Source organism: Hippoglossus hippoglossus, chromosome 13, assembly GCF_009819705.1.
Source record: "Hippoglossus hippoglossus isolate fHipHip1 chromosome 13, fHipHip1.pri, whole genome shotgun sequence".
Taxonomy (NCBI): Eukaryota; Metazoa; Chordata; class Actinopteri; order Pleuronectiformes; family Pleuronectidae; genus Hippoglossus; species Hippoglossus hippoglossus.
Genome location: NC_047163.1, coordinates 23,834,918 through 23,855,870, shown reverse-complemented (window position 1 = coordinate 23,855,870; position 20,953 = coordinate 23,834,918). Strand labels below are relative to the sequence as shown.

The window sequence follows — 20,953 nt, the reverse complement described above, 5'->3', positions numbered from 1 at the left end:
TTTCTATGGCGTGCGCCTCGCAGGGGAGGTTATTCGCTTTTCTCCCTGAGTGGCACAATGTTGTGTGGCAAACCACTTTGTCTAAAAGGGCATTGGTGATGTCATTGTTCAACTTTATTGCTTCTTCCTTTATATGTGAGTTTATATAAAGCCTCTAGGATCATCTGAATGCTCCCATTCTTTTTTCGATCACACTTCTTTTGGTTCCTGTTACTGCATTCCCATATCTCAGCAACTAGCTTGGTGACACGTTGTTATTTTAACCGGTTTGATACTGAAACTAAATCAAAATAAACCAAAATCTCCCTTGTTTCTATGCCACTGATTACAAAGGTAATTAGCTTTTACGAGAAGAGACATTTAACTAGAGAAAAGCAGCAAAAGCACAATTACTATAGCAGTGCTTTACCCAAACAGACAGTTTATGAATTACCTACGTCAGAGAAAACATATTTAATCCAGCCCCCTTTTTTCACCCTGTTCTCCTCTGCTGTCTCTCTTTTTGTCGTGTTCTGCATTTTCACTCAGCACAACATGTGAGTGTGAGGACAACAGGCTGAAGGAATTCAAGTTCAGTTCATCCCTTCACCCCGACCACATTGTTTTTGGAACGAGCAGAATTAATTGATCTTGAAAGAGAAAGGACTCCACTCCACCATGCTGCCTGATTGAGGACATTTCCGCATACATGAAGGAAAAACAGTTTTAAAATGCTCAAAAACTGAGACGTAATTTCTGTCAATGCTCTCAGGCAAGCACTTAACAGTCGAGGTAGCCATTAAGGAAGCGCACAGACAGCCTATTGTGTGCAACAGCGAGCAATTTACAAAATGGCGTTCCTCTAGAATATGAAATTATCCACAGTGTATTTTTAGAGGCTGCGCAATTATCTGGTCAAGACAACTCAATAGACCACCATGTACTCAAAGCAGGTCACAGGATCTGCATTATCGCTCAGTGTGACACCAGCGAGCTCAGCCCCTGGGTTCATCAAGTGTTGTAAGGTCATTTAGTCGTCGTGCAGATCAATTGCTAATCAATTTCAAATTAGTGATGCAAGCCCACAGGACTCCGGAGAGTACAGTTGAAAATACCGATATATATAGTCCTTGCTTCAGGACTCGCTCGTGTCAGGGAGCTCTGACCTAAAACCACCCACAGCGAAATCTGCATCCCTGCAGCTCCCAACACTGTATTTCAAAATGTCCATCAAAAGCTGCTTTCGACATGCAAAGAAGTTCCGACATTTTCAGTGGCTCCTGACATTTTCAGGGACTTTTCTTGCCAGCCCCCCCGAGCAAAATATCCAGAAAACGTTGGAGTGAGCCCCTAAAGCCACGCCTCTCCCTTTCACATGAACACTGAGAACACAGGATTTCTGTCGCAAAGAAGGGCAAGGGGAGAGGGGACTTCACATTAATATGGCATCACTACATGTAACGAAAATGGACATTAGGACTGGCAACACAAGTCATTTACTGCTGTTAAACATAGTCCACACATGCAAAAAGGATATTGTTTGGCTGTTTGATTCTGATCCAAATCTTACAAAATGTCCACAGTTTACCTTTCACATATTAGCAATGCATCAGGAGATTGTGTGGGTGAGACAAGTTCACGACAACAGGACAATGTCCAGAACCTTCAGGTGAGGGGTGGCGTCTTGTTACAACATGAAGGAGGAAGGACAGAACGTATAAATTCCGCTGCAGAAATCCCGTGTCAGCCCTTATCACCACAATCCCTCAAATCTTGTTCTTTCCAAATTGACATCTCTGTCTTCGTCTTCTACGTGTATGACACCTCTTTTTCAGTTTTGCATTCCTCACATGTTAGAAGCCTCATCAACATGCCCACTCGCTTGCCGTGGATTTTCCTGCAGTGTTCTCACATGGGCTCACTCGGACAATGTCAGGGGCAACTGACATTTGCGTTCTCACATTCAGCCCCGTTCAGAAAATGTCCGGAGTTCAATGCATATCTGAAAGTAGCTTCTATCACATCATGAACGTATTGGCTATTTTCACATTTTAACCGTGTAACCCCCACCGCTAAAAAAAAGGAATGATGAGTCATTCTCTGAAAGGAACGGGCCATTACGGAGATCCATCAAGACCCGAAACACCCGCTATTAGCATCCGATAGAGGTAAGATTAGGGCTTAGCAAGATTATTATCAGAGAATCATCAAAGTAATAGTGAGAGTTGACCGTTTACAAAGGCGTCTCAAAATCCCTGTGACTGGACGTTACTATAGTCAGCTGCTACTTGAACAAATGCTATGTTCCATTCCTTTAATTTAGCAATTGTATATGTGAAATTGGAATTATTTAGTCCGTCTAATTTCCTGATTTGTGGCCTTTTGTGAGACCTCGTGTCACTTTACCCATTTCTGTTGAATCAAATTTACTACAGTCCCTTTTGAAACGCAGATTTATTTGACTGTGAAACCAGTGTGTGGTCTACAGAGGAGCGGGGTGAGGGTTAATTCCCAGAAAGGTGACCTGAGCTTCCCCAGAGCAGAGTTTATGGGGTGGTAAATAACTGTTTACATTCCTCATGCTGCAGTTGCAGTAAAATGAATTCATGAAGTAAAATTCATATGAGTCTTGCCATGTGCGCCAGTCACAGCGGTGGACTTTATTTGCTGTCAGTGTTTCCTGTACCATGACCGACCAGGACATTTTCAGGGTGTTTGAATTCATTATATAATTTATATTATGTCAGATCAGCAACTCTCAAACGACCGGCTACTGGAGGAACACCTCAGGCAGCTCATCTCATCAGCACCCTCCCATAGTGATTTTTCCACACAATGACAAATGAATTATGAAACAAATTAATAATGTAACTAGAGACAGGGCTAATCTAATTCACTTTTCTTTTTTTTTTTGGTAAGCTACAACAGCCTCATAAGGTCTGTCTGTCTCTCTCCTCCTGGTCGGGTCTCTGTCTTTCCAACAGATGTTATCACCTCTAAACCTTAAGGTCTGCTTGGTCAAATAGCTATAAGTAGTTTTTCTGTTCTTTTCCACTGGTCAAAAAAACCACTAACACCTACAAACATCTTTTATCTGCAGTAGGAATGAATACAATCAGCATTCACTTCCGGATCTACTCCCAACTCGGCAGTGATGGAAACATGACATCCAGCTAAACACTTAGGAGCTGACGCTGCACCTATTGCGTGACGTTATGACATTCATTGAACTCTGGTGCATTTGGGACGTCAAACATGGCAGAAAGGAAAACTATGTTCTGGCAAAAGCAAAGGAATCAATCTGCCTTTTTAGTGGGTGAACCCACATTTAAAAAAAAACTGCTTATACCCGCTCATTTCGGTGTAAAAGAGGTTTTATTCATTGCTATCCCCCTGTTTTTGAAATGTGCCAATTTTTCAATTTGTCTCCTAAAGGCTCCACTGAAGGAGTTGAAAGACTGTTCACAGATTTCCCACTATGCAGAACAGCTGGACAGACTGAAGTGAGGTTTCTTTCATCTCCACAGTGAGCTCACTGGAGAGAGCTCAGATCTGCTTAATGAACCTAAAAGACAATCTGACTGTCTGGAAACCTGGAGATTTGCGATTGGTGGATGAAACTGATGAGGTCATTACAGTCCGGGGGAAACCTTGATCCTCTGGGATCCACTGTAATTTATTTGCCAGGGGAAAAGACACACACGCACACACACACACACACACACACACACACACACACACACACACACACAGAATGCCTGTTAACACACACCTGTGGGAATAATGTGTGCACAGGAGCATTTCCTTCGTCATTGATCGGCGCTCGTAAAGGCTTACAATGATAAACACAGCAACTATTCTTGGTAATACCAGAGATCAACTTAACGACCCTTTGGCAGACACTTATTGAGAGCCACAGTATATCACACAGGCAGGGAAGTGAAAGGTGTAGGAGGAGTCTGGTCAAATACAAGTCAATTAACATGGATTGTTTCCAGCATGAAAGTGTGTGAGCGGGTTCCTTAAAGCGGGAGAGAATGGCACTATTTGTCCCAGGACTGGGGGGATGAATACAAACCGATGAAAGACCTTCATTCAAGTACAAAGTGCAGGAAATTGATCCAAGCACGTAACCCACTTTTTGCCTGAATACGATTTCTGTTAATAAAACTGTTACACAGATGTAGAGTGAGATCACAGGTCTAACTTTGTTATTTTTGTGCTATTGATGTGATATGTTACAAGAGTCTGCAACAAAACAGGGATTATTCAGTCAGAGTATCGTCTGTGGAGAAACCTAATTTGTGAGGAGTTGCGAGCGCTGACTCACACTCATGACTCTGCTCTGACTCTTTTGGACTGAGGAGGATTTTTCCACCCTCTTTGTTCACGCTCGGCCTTTGGAACATTCACTCATGGGAAGTTAAGGTCTACGTACATGTGCCATGTGGATAAACCGCAAACTAAAACTTTTTTTGTGACCATGTGACGCTTTTCGGAATCTTTATTAATCAGCCGGGCTAAATGTGAGTTACTGATGTGATGTGCGAGTTCTGTCAGCAAAGGTCCCTTCAAACCTCAGGAGCCAGTAAAGCAAAACTGCTCATTTGAAGGAGAGGAGCTTCAGGGTGCCACGACATGAGGAAGACAGCCGCTTTAAATATGTATAAGCCCAGGGCTCTTCACACTCACACACACACACAGACACTCACACACACTTGAAAGGACAGCCAAGCTAAAAGATAGTCTCATCCGTATGGCACAACCTGTCACAGTGTATGTTACGGACCCGAGATATGACGCATGTGTAGACTCACTACATCTTCCCCTCAGCACCTGTCACCAAACATACAAAGAACTATTACAAGTCAATGGTGATTAGTTTTTGGGGCGGTGTATAGCTCACCTGGCAAGGCCTCAACCAGCAGAGGCCTGGGTTTGATTCTGACCCGCGGCCATTCATGCATGTCCTCCCCCACTCTCTCTCTCTCTGTCCCCCCTTCACAGCTTACTCCCTGTCCTATCCATTAAAGGCAATAAATAGCCCCCAAACTATATATATTTTTAAATGGTGATTAGTTTTCCATCCTTGTGTTATAAGGTTCACAAGATCCCCAAGTTTATGAGGTTCCTTCTTTCTAACTTAGGTCGGCTTTACCATCTCAGAGCAATTTCCCAGATCCACAGACAGGTTATGCTGCGAATGGCCTCGTGGCTCGAGCATGTTCAGACCAAACTGTTGCTGCTGCTCAGTGGTGTGGTGGAACAAATTACATTTAGTTTATTACTGTACATAAGCACATTTGTTCATGTACCTTAACTTCTGTAGATTCATCTTCAGATACTTTTTACCTGTACTCTGAACTTCAGTGAATATCGATACTTTCTCCTCCACTATATTATACAATGATTTGCGTGACATGTTCAAATTGCTTTTTACATTTATTAATGTAATCAATAATGAGAGGGGAATTGGTCCATTGATCCAATCAGAGCAGACAGGTGACATTAGAGCCCGCCTCTTGCAGCAGCATCATCACTGGTGAAGAAACATCTGAAATGGAGTCAGCCATAATGATGGAGTGGACCGTTGCATTAGAGAATAGGCTACACTCTGCAAGTGCTTTTACTTTTAATACTTTAAGTATATTTAAAAGCAAGTCCTTACTTACTTCATCTCAAATAGAAACATTATTATGGTACTTTTCCTTGAGTGCATTTTTGTCTATTCATTTGCATTATATGTGTCCTCCACCACTGCTGCTCATACTACAGAACTGCGTCACAGATTTTGATCCCTGATATTAAGTCTTAAATTTCTCACATGGCCTAAAATAAAACTTTTTAATATAGTTGTACATAATCCCGATGAGCTGATGCCATGATAAATGCCACCCTACTTCCCCAGCACGCGTTTTAATCATCTAACCCAAATGCAGTTAGAAAAACACAACTGATCACATTTCTGCATCAACCGCCTCACCCCGCTCCCTACACGCTCATGATTCACTCACGATTTCCTCATTCGCCACCCTGATTAAAGGTACAACCAGCCCCGCCATCTCAAAGCGCCAAACCTCCAAACCTCCAAACCCCCAAACCTCTGTGAACTGGCCACATCAGATGTTTCGCCCCAGATGCTTGGCCGAGCGCCGCGTTGCTGAGCCGCCTGTGGACTCTCTGGGACCTAGTTTAATGTGTGCTTAAGAGACCGTGGGACCAGGCGGAAGCTGCGCTCTCTCCCCCTAAATATCAGCCTATCATTTATTCATTCACACTCCCAGAATGGCCGCCGCCGCCATCATCTGAGGACCCTGTCGTCTGAAGTTCTCTGCGCCTCTGTCGCTCAAACATACACACGCACATGCACTTTGCAAGCGGTCCCAGAGGTCTTTTAATTTTTTGAGAGGTTATTTTTAGAGGGGAAAATAATCGAGGTGGAAAGTTCCATCTGTCCAACACTCTTGTTCCAGCTGCTCCTTTTTAGCGGCAGGCAGGCGGAGGAGAGGAAAAACACTACTTATCAGATAAAACTGACACAGACAGGATTTTTTTCATCATATGCATGTTCTAGTTATATGCTCAGTGTATTACATGATTTAAAAAATGTGCAAGATCACCTGGGGTTACAAAAACCAAGAGTCTGATTAAATGACCCGCTGCTCTGTCCGACACTTTAATATGTTTTTCTCTATTCAAAGCTCTGGTGATTCTTCTCACTCTTAACTACCTGCAAAAAAAAAATCTAACTGAGTTGACAGGATTTGGGTGATTATCACCTTTTTTTAGACCTTTTGTTCTTTGTAATACTACGTAATTAAAAATAGATGTTGAAATAGTGGTGGTACGAATCTGTTGCTCATTTTTCCACCTAATTTAGGGCCATTTTTTTCCTTGGTACCGGTCTCACTGATACTGTGGACCAACTGTGTGTCATGAATCATATTTAAATATTGAATTCAACACTTCAACATATTTTCTCTTTTCAAGGCTCTTGATATTCTGTTGTCTAGCCAAGTACTTGAGCATCAGCTTTGACGCCATTAATAAAAGTGATTAGCAGTTTTCACTGGACCCTCAGTCTTTTGTAAAAAGTGGTTATGATGGTTACCGCTCACCCCAACCGGTCGAGGCGGATGGCTGCTCACGTCGAGTCTGGTTCTTCTCGACGTTTCTTCCTGTTAAAAAGTTTGTTCTCTCCACGGTCAGCAAGAGTTTGCTCGTTCTCTATGTTTAAGGTCTCGACCTTAATATGTAAAGTGCCTTCAGATAATGTATGTTGTGATTTGGTGCAATACAAATTAAAGTTGAATTTAATTATTGAATATAGATGTTAAAATAATGTTATTTGTCCATAAATATGATGTGCAGGGTTGATCATTATGTCAGATTTATCATACCACATAAATACAATGTGCAATATTCATATTATTTATCATATCAATAACTGTACTTCTGTTGTATACTCTTTGCACCCTCGACTTGTGTTTCCTCAACTTATTTTTTACATTTGTATATTTTCCTTAGTAAATCTTTGGAACCGGAATAATTTGAACAATTTGATTTGTGGATGACACTTTTCTTCATTTTGTTGTGCTTGGGCAATGCCAATAAAGTTCTTCTTCAAGTTTTTACCGTAATAGCGGGATGTCTTTCGGTCTTTGAGTCACCAAAAACATCCTCTCCGATACTGTGGACCAACTGTGTGACGTGAATCATACTCGTTGATTTAAGTGAAAGCAGCCAAATTAGCAGAGGAGACGGTGTGAACAACAAACGGAGCCGGCTCACTCTGTAATTTCATAGCGGGGACTTTGCGCAGAGACTCAGAGAGAGCGCAGAAGGGAACTGGTCTAAGTTCAGCTTTGATGCAGACACGAATGCCCTGAATGTCAATGAGCTGGAGAAAACTCCACGTCGTCCTTCTTTTGTGATGCTCCAGCGTTCCTCATCCCTCGATGGACTCCTCATCTCAAACAGCGGGATGGAAGCCTGCGGGGCCAATCTGAACATTCCTCTGTAGGCAACTTGTTCTATAGGACGTTATTATGCAAACAACCAAAACAAACAAGTGCAGTTGAAAAGTTCAGAGCCACCACCACCTCCTCCTCTGCTTGACTTTAATTTACTGAATTGATTAGACCTCCCCATCGGTCCCCACCACACCCCAGAGGGTTGTTGGCGGTGGATCGTTAAATAGGGGGCTTCGTGGACCGAGCGGCTCTGTGCTGGTATATATATTTTTTTACTGGTCATTTGTGTTTTTCTTTCCATGTTTGTGTCAGTGCACTTTCGTGTTTTTATGTCTATTTCTGATTTGTATGATTTCTACCAATCAAACTGCAGGCACTGCAACATGTAAACTAGCCTGAGTTCTAAATCTGGCCCATTTACATGTTGGAAACAAGGACGCATTTTAATTAATGTGCATTGTCCCTTTTAAATAAACACATACACTATCTATGTGTAACAGGGGTGGAGGAGAACATGACACGTCCTTTGACAAATGCTGAAAGTACTTGACCACGGCTGACACCTGCCCACTGTGAAGTTCACTTCCTCTTCTTGCATTTGCTCACAGATTTCTGCTTTTCAAAACTTGTATCCAACGTTTACATCAAATCCACGGGTACAAACACACACTGGACGGCATGTACATCACATTCAAGCCAAAAAGACACGGAAAAATCTGAGTGGAACAAGCCGGACTGTGAGCATAATGAACAGATCAGATCAATCCGGTGACAATGTCTGACATGCAAAAAGTGGAGGTCAGTACACACAGCCAAAACAAGCAACCACAATCAATACCGAGTTTGCTGCATCAGAATTTATTTATAGAAACACTGGCAGCTCCCCACCAAGACGCAAGGGGAGGGAAGAGAAACTGTCCAGAGAAGGAACGCACGCAGCTTCTCTTGTTAATGGAGCCGCTCAGCTCACACATGCTTGTTTGTTCTCCTACAGTAAAGTCATTTGTAGTCATGAAGCTTCTTCCCTCACTGCAATAAGCGAGGCAATAAACTGGGTAGACATTTGATCACTTTGGGGGGGAGAAGGACGGGATGGCCACCATCTACTGCTTTCATTTCGAGCCATTTTGCAAAGGGCAGACGGACGGAAAATCAAATCATGTTGTTGCACATACGTGTACGTGTGTAAGCCTGAGTAAAGCTGACAAGACACCGTCCGTCCACTCAGCGCAGACGTACACAGCTAAACAAGTGAGCAGCGGAGTGAAACACCTGGGCAATCTGGCTCTAAATTCAATCTTGCACAATTGTTCTGTCCAAATTGACATGTCAGGCCCGGGTGTGTGTAGGTGTGTGTGTGTGTATTTGTCTGCATGGTTCAGTGGAAATGCTTTTCTTGTCCTGACAGGAGGCTCAATGGGGAGACTGTGTTTTCTAGCATTTTTATTTTCATGAAATATTCTATGAGAGTTGAAGTATTTCAAACACAAGCTGATTTATTGTCAACACACAGCTATTTATCAATCCCATAATATATTTGAACCATCATCATTTATTAGCCTGCATCATATTTGCTTGAATACATTCACTAATGATGCTCATTCAGTCATTAGCACCGATTCATCTTTTCTGCTCAAACTTCTTTCTCTGAAATACAGGAAACAGATATATAACTTATATAATACTACAATATTATGGTATACAACCTATGGCAAAACTCACTAAACTTACATGCACTCTCAATGGAAACATTTTTGTATTGCTAAAACAAAAATAACAATAAGGCCATTGTAATAAGTGGAAATTAATGCATGGTCAATATTTGTGGCAATATTTCCATCAATAGCGAAATAACAGGTTCAATATAAATCTATATATATTAAGTACAGCGAAGAGCTATAAGGCTGAACTGATGTTCCTCAGGTTTGTAAAGTTTTAGTTCAAGTTTAAGTTCAAAACCACAACCTTCACTTTAGTCGTTAAACTGTACAGATAATGATAATATGAAATGTATCGTGTTAATTATCGATAGTCCCACATGAACATTTTTATCTTGATATATTTGAATGCCCCATCCTACAGCCCTTTACACAAGGACAATGAACTTTGCCATTTAGTGTAACACACACATGCACGTGCACACACAGCACAATTTCCCCATAGAACAATTGTAGGAATATACAGTGATTTGTGTTCCTCTCTCCTGTGCCGCCTGGCCACCGTGCGTTTCGTTAATCGGGCGGATTACGCAGCGCCACCCTGCACCGTCTGCTCCGTTTCTATTTCAAAACACACACTCTCCCGCTCCTGTGCCACGTTTAAAGTGAATCACTCTCGTTTTTTCTTAAATAAAGCAGCAATCTGTGTTGTGTAAGACGCGCAAAAGCAAAAGTAGTATCAGTCGGCAGAGCGCATTATGGATGAGACGCGCACAATCCCAAAGTGCTTTTTCGGGGGGGGGGGGGGGGGGGTAGATGCCACGGTGACTGGAATACTGAGGAAGAAAAAAAAGGAGTCTAAATCTGTGCTTTAGTTTTTTGTGATGGAAATGCCGGGGATTTATAAGCTTGATCCAAACATACAGTATTAAGAAGGGAGGGGGGGGGGGGGGGGGGGGGGGTGGCACGCGCTCCTGGAGAGGAGAGGTTGAGCCCCCGTGGCACAATTTAAATCCAGATACATCTGTTTTTGCAATACTGATGCAGATGATTTGTAATGATGATGTGTCCACGTGATTCAGACTGTAAGCCCTCTCCCTCAAACCTATTATCATCATTATTATTAATATTATCATTATTATTATTGCGGGGTGGTGAGTGTACAAGGTGCGAGCTGCGTACAGCTTGGATGAAGTAGACTGAAGTTCCCAGAGGTGGATGAACTTACCCTCCATGCAGAAGATGACCAGCCAGGCTATCCATAGGTCCGAGTTGTGAAACTTCACCATGGTTCGTAACTGTTCAGGGACTCGCTCTCGGTTTGGAGCCCAGGTCCTTCTTCTCCTTGTCGAATCACAGCTCCTCTTCACAGTTTACTTCAAGAAAAGTCACCGCTCCTTCTAATGGCGTCGGACATGAAAGCAATCAGCGGGTTTTTACGCACCACATTTTCCAGAAACAGCGAGAAAAGCACAAAGAGTAGAACACGCAGAGCATTGCTAACCGCCGCCGGCCACTCGTCTCTCTCCTTCGGGCGCTTCTAGTTCTTCTCCTCCTTCGCTCCTGCGCTCTTTGGTCACTCCAAACTGTTGTTTTAAATTCTCTGCACCTCTCCTGTCACTTTACGCACGCTTGGATGGAGAAACCGCACCGTGCGCGCCCGCTGGTGAAGGAAGATGTTCCCACAGTCGAGAAAGTGAGTTTAGGCACGGAGCAGGAGCTGGCACTTCTCCCGTGCGCTCAGCGACACTCTCCAACACGTCTTGTTGCGCTCCATGGTTTCTTGTCTGCTCTGCCGCGGGGAGCTGAGCGGAGCCGCGAGCAAAGTCACACAGCGGAGGGAATAACTGCACTTCCGACTGAAGGCTTTCAAAATAAATAAAAAAGTGGAGGTGATGCGTAAATGGGACAGAGCGGATTATAGTTTGGACAACAGCGTTGTCACGAGGTGGCAAAGGGTGAAAGGTCAGTGAAGCACTTCCTCTAATATGTCACACATGTGCACTTCCCCCGCACTTTCCTGTATTCAAATACAACACACAAAAGACTAAGGAAATGTGAAAAACAACATAATAAAAAGAAAATAATTTTAGAAAGAAATATCATCACAATGGAAAACATCTAAATTAAATATTTTGTGTCCGCCTAAAAATACATTTCAGTGTGAATATCCTCCATGAAATGCCACGTTTTTTTTCCCAATAAAGTGAAACATAATATCCAATTGGCCTTCTTGGCAAAATCTGAGCCATTCGATATTTCTCATGATAAAACTCATGTTTTCTCATATATGTCACTAGTTTTTATTCCATCTGAATAAAACAGTTTATAAGTTTAAAAAATATTTGTGAAGTTGATTTCCCTGAACAACCATCAGCTTGAAATGATTCTCCCTACAAAAAAATATTTGTAGATTTGTAACCTTTAATATTGATGTTTAAGATGCATACTTTAAATACTGTATTCTGTAAATGTAATAACATCAGATCAGCAGAACGTGGATTTAATGGTTTGGACATTCCGTGCACCAGAAACTAGACCTTCACACTGAATAGTTTATGTGGGCTGTTGTAACCTCTGAGAAATGTCTTGTGGGTGTTCTACAGGTATTGTGAGATAAATAAAAGCAAAACGCACACAAATGCTCATATTTGTTGCATAAAATGGAGAAGTGATTCTCCTCCACTCCAATGTCACAAAATACCACTTTACTTACATGTATAATCTGCTCCCATGGAAAAGGCCTGGTCCCATACTTATCGCTGGATGACAGCTCATTCAAGACAGCCTCCCAGGATGAAGCTACAGGTGAACTTTCCTGAATTCAATCTGCTTTTAATTTGTAGGCTAGAGAAATCAAGATGGCTTCCTGTTTTAGTCTGAGCGCGTGAACGCGGCTTGACGACACCGCTCAGCGGCGGATGATAGAGCTGAGCTCGAGCCGGGCTGTTGCTAGGATACCGCTGACGCCACAGAGAGAGAGAGAGAGAGAGAGAGAGAGAGAGAGAGAGAGAGAGAGAGAGAGAGAGAGAGAGAGAGAGAGAGAGAGAGAGAGAGAGAGAGAGAGAGAGAGAGCGACGTGCATGCCCTCCTGCGGTGCGTCCACTGAACGACCGATAGATTACAATAGAATAAGTAAAATGAATGGCTGCCATTAAGCCCCATAGACTCATGACACTTAACAATTTACAGTAGTCTACACATTAAGTAATATTTTCGATGTGTCAGGGAATTTGTTACTAATACACCTTTTAATACCTTTAATATTGTGTTTGACTTATATAATAATAATAATAATAATATCGCACTCTGGAGCCGCTCTAGTATTATTGGAATTATTATTATTATTATTATTAATGTTGATAAGAATAATAATACATGACTAATAGTGACCTAAACGGCTCCAATTTGGTTTAACACTGAAATGCTTCTATTGTACTCTCACGTTTTTGGTTTGACTGTCCACTTGTACATTAGAAAAAGAATCTTCTCCGTTTTATTGAACTCATATATTCAACCGAGGCTCATCAAGTTGCTGCAGCACAGAGGAGACTTTCATTCAGGTGAGTTCTTCACTTGCTCCAAGTCTTTCACCATCAGTGTCACCTATAAAAATCTATAAATATTCTGTTGTGGAAGACTAATTAAAAGACGTTTTCACTTTCAGTAAAGCTCAGCAGGATGAAAACTCACAGCTCTATGCTGAAGGCTCCACTTGATTAAAAGAAGCAGTGGTGGAGACTGCGTCAAAACCAGCTCCTCTCATCCCTCTGATCACACCACGCTCACCTCAGGACTCCACACACAGGTATGTGACTCAAAAACTCATAAAAACACAACTAATGAACTAACTTTTTTTCTTGCCCCAATTTGTTTTATTAATCATCGAGAAAGCTAAGAAATCCAAGGGAAAGACACGATGGTGTCAGTGCCCTCTACATCCCTCTATCCATCAGTCCATAGCTCCATCCTTCACTCTGTCCCAAAGCTGTTGGTGGGAATTCAGAGACGTTAGGGAATCTTAAGGATTTACCAAAAGCCCTAAATTCACACTGTCTCTCTTTCTGTCCGACTTTCATCACTTCCCCCCTCAGCTCCCGTTCTGAAAAGGTCATGCAACTTTTTTCTTACCTCAACACCAGGTGCAGGTGAGAGGTGCAGAGAGGGGTGCAGGGTGTTTGGTGTTTTACCTGAAGTACTGGTGTCACCCAAGAGAACACTGGCTTTAATGGTGCAATGCATTTAAAGCTTCAGCCGCTGTCGGCTGTAGAATGCTGCCGGTACTTCAGCTTTAAAACTTACATGTGTGAGGTTTTGTTAACCCACAGCCAAATGTTATATCTTGAAATTGCATGTTTAATCTGAGACTCCACAGTTCAAACTCTATTTAATATCACATGAGACAGAAAAGCTGCAAATTCTCACAACTGAGGATATCGCGCCAAAACGTTTTTGGGCATTTGTCCCCCTAAATATGTCCCCCTTGCACCTTTTATGTGATGAAAGACGCATTTTGAAAGAAATGAGCTCAACGCCATAGCTGAGTGTTTCTTCCTTAAGGGCACACATACACCCATGCAAAATGAAAATTATGGGTCAACGTTCACCAAAGTTAAACTCCAGATTAAGCCATGATGTGATTTGCCACAGTAAGTGGAGTTAGGGTTTTTGTTCGCCTCCTCGCACGCAGAGATTGAGAGACTGAAACATTCACGTTTCAGTATAACCGGGCCCACACACTGCAGTAAACAAATAACAGTTTGACAAAAAAAAACTAAAAGACAGATTCAGACAGCAAGGGTTTGTGATGTCACGTACCTAAGGAACCAATCCTGTCATCTTGCGGGTGGAGGAAATTACATTTGAGCCAATTTAACCCACATAGGAAAAGAGTTTGGGCCCAGATTTGGCCCACATCCCACATCTGGCACTTTAGGTTCCCTCCAGATTACACCTTGCTGAGAGCACTGTATATTTGTCTTGGAATATTTTGTTTTAATAGTGGACAGCTTTAGGCTCCCATCCATTTTGTTCAGACCACGAGAAGGACGGACGTGTTGCCTCATAGCCTGAAGTGGCCCTCATCTGTTTGCTCTCTGGGGCCACGAGGGGAATTATTTCATGACAAAACTTTTGAATATATAATTTTGAGGGGTGTATTAGGCTGCCGGAGGGAGACTTTTGAGATTTTCTTTGTGCCAAGGATTTTATAGCACTTGACTAGTGACTGTAGGCCTGTAAGCATGTTGCAAAACCTTGTGGTAAACTGACAATTCACCGACGACATCAGGGACATCATAAAAGTGTTGGATCTCAAACGTCTTTACAAGGAAACAGCCGGTGCTGCTTAAAGTAAATGGAGCGTTAGGGGGTTGGAGTCTGGACACTGCACCTCCTCTGGTCACCAGGAACATCCTGGCCAAGTCTGAAGTCGACTGGAATAGAGGTTGTCGAGGAAATCATAGAACAGACAGATTTCTGCATTTATTAGTAGAATTTTAAAAGAGCTGGTGATTGCAACTGCCTGTGCCTAAACCAGTGATGCAGCCAGTCAGGTGGCAGAAGCAAGACCAAATCAAACAGACGCAGTTCACAGAGCCACATGCTCCATGAGGGATATGTCAGATGGATGAAACACATGCTGCTCTGAAAAGAGACGCACACTTTTGGCCCAAATGGAACCTCGTGCATGTTTCATTTGACCACATCAATACATCAAGAACACGCTCTCGTACCTCGCCCACTGATTCCTCCCTTCAATATTCCCTCACAGGTTAAATAACAGAAGGCTTTGAACATGATGGATGGGTTAAATTGGGTTTCTCCAGCAGCCACCGAAAGATGCATGCTTGATTTATTATTGATTCCCTTCTGAGACTGCTTCATTTTTCTTCTTCTGCACCCCATAAAAGATTCAAAAGACCTGAAGGAGATCCTCGATGCTTAATGTTGTAATTCTCTTCTGCTGACAGCCCCGGCTGCAGTTCACAATAACTGGAATATTGATGTCAGGTAAACGGAGAAGTTGTCTGAGCCGTCGGACCGTGTGTTGAGAAGCTACAGTTTTTTATAATTTCAGGTCAGAGTATGTCAATGTCAGACATGGAATATTAATTAACATTCATTTACTGTACTTTTACTGTGTTTTTTACTTTCTCATTGTACATGAGTGAAATATTTAGGCATTAGTGCTTGAGTTATTTCGACGCTGCTTAATATGGTTAATGGACTGTATTGATAAAGCGCTTCACAACCATTCACAGTTACTTTTTCTACCACACACCTACACTGTCAGCACAGCCCTCAGTATCTTGCAGACTGGAGGAGCCGGGGATCGAGCCACTGACCATCTATGGGCGACCCTCTCTACCTCTTGTGCCACAGGTAAATGTTGTACTCTTCACATTATCTCACTAAAATGGTCACTAGTTAATCTGCAAATCACAGATATATAATGTATTACCTCATTCATTTCATATTTTTTATAAACCAACATTAAGATGCTGCTTATACATGAGAAAACTATAATATAACCCTAAACAGGCTCCTTCTGCATAATGAGTACTTTTACTTTATATTATACATATTTCACTAACATTACATCAGTGCTCTTTACTTATATTACAATTTAAATGCAGAACTCTAACCCGTTGCACTCTGGAATGGAAATGGTCTGTCAGTGACTACATTGAAGTTGCAGTCATTTGACGTCATGGAGAATCTTAAAATGCTTCATATCACCACACTCTGAACAACATAAACTAGCAGGGTATAAATCATAAAAGTACTGAAATTGTGTTCTAAATTAAAAACTACAAAACCCTTTTTTTCACCAAAATGTAGCCAAAATACACCAAAATATGTCTTAGCATAAAAAACATAATATTTCTTAATACTTCACAGGTTATTTGAACCATGTACATTCTTGATTTTCTAGATATGACTCTGGTCTTCATGAGTGTGTAACTCAATGAGGTGGAACACAGAGCTCTTGGCTTTCTGCTGCCAAAGGATTGAATACTACGTTGAGAGAGCTCAACGCACTGCAAATTAAGAAAACACATGCAAATAGAATAAACACTTGCAAATTAAGAAAACAACTTTATCAAATTGACGACACATGCGCTGCAAAACTGCGAAAACCACAAAGGAGATGTTTCCAGGGGACCAAAAAAAGTGATGAACCTGGCTGTAGTTCAAAGGTTTGTGAAGTTCCATCACCACTGACGAGTAGCAGACTTCAATAACTTCACAAATTGATGAAGATGTTTTCGAAGTTTGCTTGTGTTGTGACTTCCTTGCAATTGCAGTGCATTGAGCTCTCTCAGCCACCGTGAAAATACAGAAATGTATGGTTTTTATCTTAGATTTTAAACAAGCCCCTGCAGCCGGTTAAGAGATGCCCACAGGGGATTGTCATTGGAGGATTTTTACACTGTGATTGTTGTATTAACTGAAGTAAATCATCTGAATACTTCCTTCAGGTCCATTGTCACCTGTTGACAGCATCACTTCAGGTCAAAATAAGAACGATGCCGATTGTCATCTGTCACCGAGGAACAAGGTTTTCCAGTTTAATCCTCTATGAACAGTGACGTGGGGGGGGGCCCTGACTTCCAGTGAGAGATTGTTGTTTGCATGATCCTGTTCAATTTGATCTAAAATAAAAACCACAACAGCTAGAACATTTGTTCTTTTTGCAACAGAAAGCCTCGGCCTCTGTCTTCTACCTCATCATGTTGCTACATTATTCCATTTAATGACATGCGGTGGAAAACATGTTGATCACGCACAATGGCAACAGAGAGTGGCAGGAGAAAATGGGATGATTATTTTTTCTCTATTTATAAACACAATTTCTGTACTTTTGTTTATTATGGTTTGTTGACTTACAATAACAAAGCTTATAGTTGTACAGATTTGAGAGATATGAGATATGAAGCAACAAGCAATGCCAGAAAGCAAAAATGCCAAAAATGAAAAATTATTTTTCAAATGGTTAACAATAAACAAGTTCCTTTTGTTTATCCATTCTTTTAGTTGAAGAGTAGAACATACTTTAAATTTTTTATCATTTCAACAAGCTTGATACATGTCTGCATCTACAACCTGTTTGAAAATGTCCCTTTTATCATGTTTATTAAGTGTCTGTCATTTCTTTTGTATTGTAAAAAAAGAAATCCTAAAAATAAACTTTCTTCAATCATATACTTGGGACACCTTATAATAGAAAACGCTGACATCTAGTGGTGAAGACAAGAAAAGACACTTTTACTTGACAGGAGAATTTTACGGAGAGAAAAAAGACCAAAAAACACCCGGAGTCGTTTTGTTTGTCGTCAGAACATTTACTTCTAGGAATTGGCACCTTCGTTTACACAAGACCATGATGTTTCTGTGACACCAGTGCTGGGACGAGAAGGACAGTTGATGCTACTGTACCCTCAAACACACACACACTCTCATTTTGTCAATAGACGACATGATAAGAGACTAACAGAGCAGCCCTGTCCCCCAGGAAGCATCAGTCCTGAAATGACAAAAAGGACAATGCTGTTACTGCAGAAAGGAGACATGATTTATTAAAGGACATCTTAAGAGCCACAGCTCCTTCTCTATCTTTAATGTATGAATCATTTCTGCAGCAGCATGAGCCGTAACAAGCACTGGGTTTTGTTCCTTTTTTTTGTGGAGGAGGAATGTCGTGAAGTCTTAGAGCAGGTCTGAGAGCAGCGTGTTCTCGTCCATTGAAGTGATTGAACAACAACAGCTCTTTTACGACTCTCTTATCTGAGGGAGGTGGGGCTGAACTCTGTCGCTTCTCTTCTCCCCTTCCGTCATTTGCAGGTAAAACAGGGACGGAGTCTCTTGACGACAGAATGAGCCATAAATGACACACACACACACACACACACACACACACACACACACACACACACACACACACACACACACACACACACACACACACACACACACACACACACACACACACACACACACACACACACACACACACAGACAGACAGAGGGTGTGGTGTGGCATGCCGGGTGAAAACAGGAGGTGCTGGTCAGACCTGTTTGTGTGGATGTTCCACACAAGTGAACACACCACTGACTATTAGGCAGTCAACCTTTGAAACAAGGCGTGACAGCTGCGTTACCTGTCGAGCTGCATTTTATTGAGCTACAACCAACAAAATGAAGCAGCACTAAAACAGTCAAGAAAAGCATGTGGTGACGAATGGAAACTTTGACCTTTAAAAGTGCAGCATATGACTCACCTCATCGCTGCTGGAGGAGTTTGATGATGATGATGAAGAGGAGGATGATGAGGAGCCATGTTTCTCTCCATCTTTGTGCTCTTTCTTTTGCTTCTTCTCGTGTCCGTCCTTTGACTTGCAGCCACTCTTGTCCTTGCCAGACTTGCTGTCACTCTTGTCCTTGCCAGACTTGCTAGACTTGCTGCCACTCTTGTCCTTGCTGTCCTTGCTAGACTTGCTGTCACTCTTGTCCTTGCTGCAGCCCTTTTCCTTGCCACCCTAGAGATAAAAATAAAAAAGGGCAAAAGTTGACCACGGGAAGATCTACAATTGAGTGTGTTATCTCCTAAGGGTTGATTTTGGGCCCAGTGATCATAACTAACAATTAAAAGAATTAAGAGCCATCAGCCAAAATCCAGATTTAAAAAGGGGACAACGTTCTTAAAACAATAGTTAATTCAATAAGTTTTTTCAAAGCTAGCCAGAGAAAGATTAACCATATGTCAGTACCTGAAAAAGTTCTTAAACTCAGGGATGGACAATATGGCCAGAAAATATATCATGATAATCATTTTCATATCAGTCGAAGTCGACAATTATCACGATAGTTTTTCCTTTACACGATACTTTCTATTATTTTAACTCCCGGGTAAAAGTTGTGGATTTAAACGATCTTTTAATGGACAGAGAAAGACAAACACCAAACCTGAGGCAGAACAATTCAGTGTTATACCTCATCGCTGTGTTTGCACAATGCACAGGAAATCCACATACTTTTTACTGCACAGCTATCCATGACAATTATATTGCGATAATTATTGACAACTTATGTTGATGTACACACACACAAGGCTCCTACCTTTTCCTTGTCACCGTCCTTCTTCTTGCTCCAGGGAAAACTGAACTCATCCTTTTGAGCCTCCTCACTCTGCACCACCTCCTCCTTATCGCCCACAGCTGCAGAACAGACACAGAGAGCCGATTCAAGTTAGAATTAAAGGGTCACCCAGAGTAAAGTAAAGTGAAGCTGCACATCAAATACACTTTTTGTTTATTCCTTTAGCTGCTGCCACGTGCAGTCACGGAACGACCTGTGACGGTTTCAAATTAACAAATGAAAGTGGATTAAAGTGCGAACTCACCTGACGACAGATCGAAACTCATTCTTGCTCGTGTTCCGTTCCAAACAAACCGCAAAGTGACTGACAGGCTGCTTTCCTCTCAAATACATGATGGCTGCACCTGCAACACGTGATCCAGCCGAGCCACGCCCCCCCCACCCAGCTTCACCTTTTTCTGCAGAGGAGCTGCGTTCACATGCAGTCGGAAATAAGAGCTTTAGCAAGTATGTGCACAGGATACACTTGCACAGTGGTTGGTCCGTCGATAACATACTCAGTATACACAGGGATATGAATGCAGGGAAGGAGAGAAGAAGTATACAAAATGTATACATAATATACCTCATAAGTATAGGTAATTAATATCTGTGTGCTGGTAGGGGGGGGACTGGGTAACTGGTTTGTATGAAATTATTTGTGGTAAGTGGTGAAAGAAGTCTTCAGATTATAAAAAACACCATACCACAAAAATACCACTGCATTAAAGGTTGTATTCATATAAAATTACCAGAGTGATTTCAGTGAAAACTCATATGCAGAGTGTCTCTTTTCAGTGTTTGGCTAATTAAACATCATATAACTGCTGCTGTGTCTCAATTCAAGAGCTGCGTCACAGCAGCGCAGTCAGACTGTCCCATCCCCGAGAAATATAGGCTTCAATGGGTGAAACCTGTCTGGGCCAACCTATCCCAGGGTTCATTGCTCTTCAGTGACAAAGAGGTAATGGTGCGGGCAAGCAACGAGAACTCCAATGTTTGATTAACACATTTCAACCCGAACTAAAGATCCACATGTTAAAAAGCCAATGGTTTTAAACCTGTCTTGTCGTGTCCAACGACGACCTGGTGACACTGATCACAAACATCCTCTGTAGTCTCATTTTAGTTCGGCCTTCACAGTCTACGCAGCCTATGAAGGGAGTGGTCTTCATGTTACTGTCTTTGTTATCGAACATAACA

At 42.0% G+C, this 20,953-nt stretch overlaps 2 protein-coding genes across 4 annotated transcripts in view; both read right to left on the bottom strand.

Annotated features, from left to right (window-relative positions):
• Positions 1-11,444, bottom strand: part of igsf11 (immunoglobulin superfamily member 11) — a 107,298-nt gene extending 95,854 nt beyond the window's left edge. The window contains exon 1 of one of the 2 annotated variants that reach the window (XM_034604179.1): positions 10,839-11,444. In XM_034604179.1, the coding sequence (XP_034460070.1) occupies positions 10,839-10,899 (61 nt within the window). In that variant the 5' untranslated portion in view covers positions 10,900-11,444. The remainder of the gene's footprint in view (positions 1-10,838) is intronic. The other variant, XM_034604180.1, reaches the window with a different exon arrangement.
• LOC117772755 (uncharacterized protein DDB_G0288629-like) lies at positions 3,684-20,153 on the bottom strand. 2 transcript variants are annotated; one of them, XR_004615832.1, is made up of 5 exons: positions 20,016-20,153; positions 19,739-19,830; positions 18,895-19,152; positions 18,065-18,140; positions 3,684-3,737 (listed from the first exon to the last, which is right to left on the bottom strand). XR_004615832.1 is itself a non-coding variant. In XM_034604182.1 (4 exons), the coding sequence occupies exons 1-4, from the start codon at positions 20,035-20,037 to the stop codon at positions 18,135-18,137; spliced, it is 378 nt and encodes a 125-aa protein (XP_034460073.1). In that variant the 5' UTR covers positions 20,038-20,153; the 3' UTR covers positions 17,935-18,134. The 2 variants fall into 2 exon arrangements, 1 of the variants encoding a protein (XP_034460073.1); XM_034604182.1 differs by lacking the exon at positions 3,684-3,737 and having other exon boundaries at positions 17,935-18,140.
• Between the last annotated feature and the right edge of the window lie 800 nt (positions 20,154-20,953).

Bases quoted from the DNA above. Each gene is read 5' to 3' on its own strand.
- LOC117772755 (XM_034604182.1), bottom strand. From the start codon at position 20,037: ATGAGTTTCGATCTGTCGTCAG. The intron at 19,831-20,015 runs GTGAGTTCGCAC...TCTGTTCTGCAG, and splicing joins GAGTTTCGATCTGTCGTCAG to CTGTGGGCGATAAGGAGGAG. The intron at 19,153-19,738 runs GAAAAGGTAGGA...TTTTATCTCTAG, and splicing joins AGAAGAAGGACGGTGACAAG to GGTGGCAAGGAAAAGGGCTG.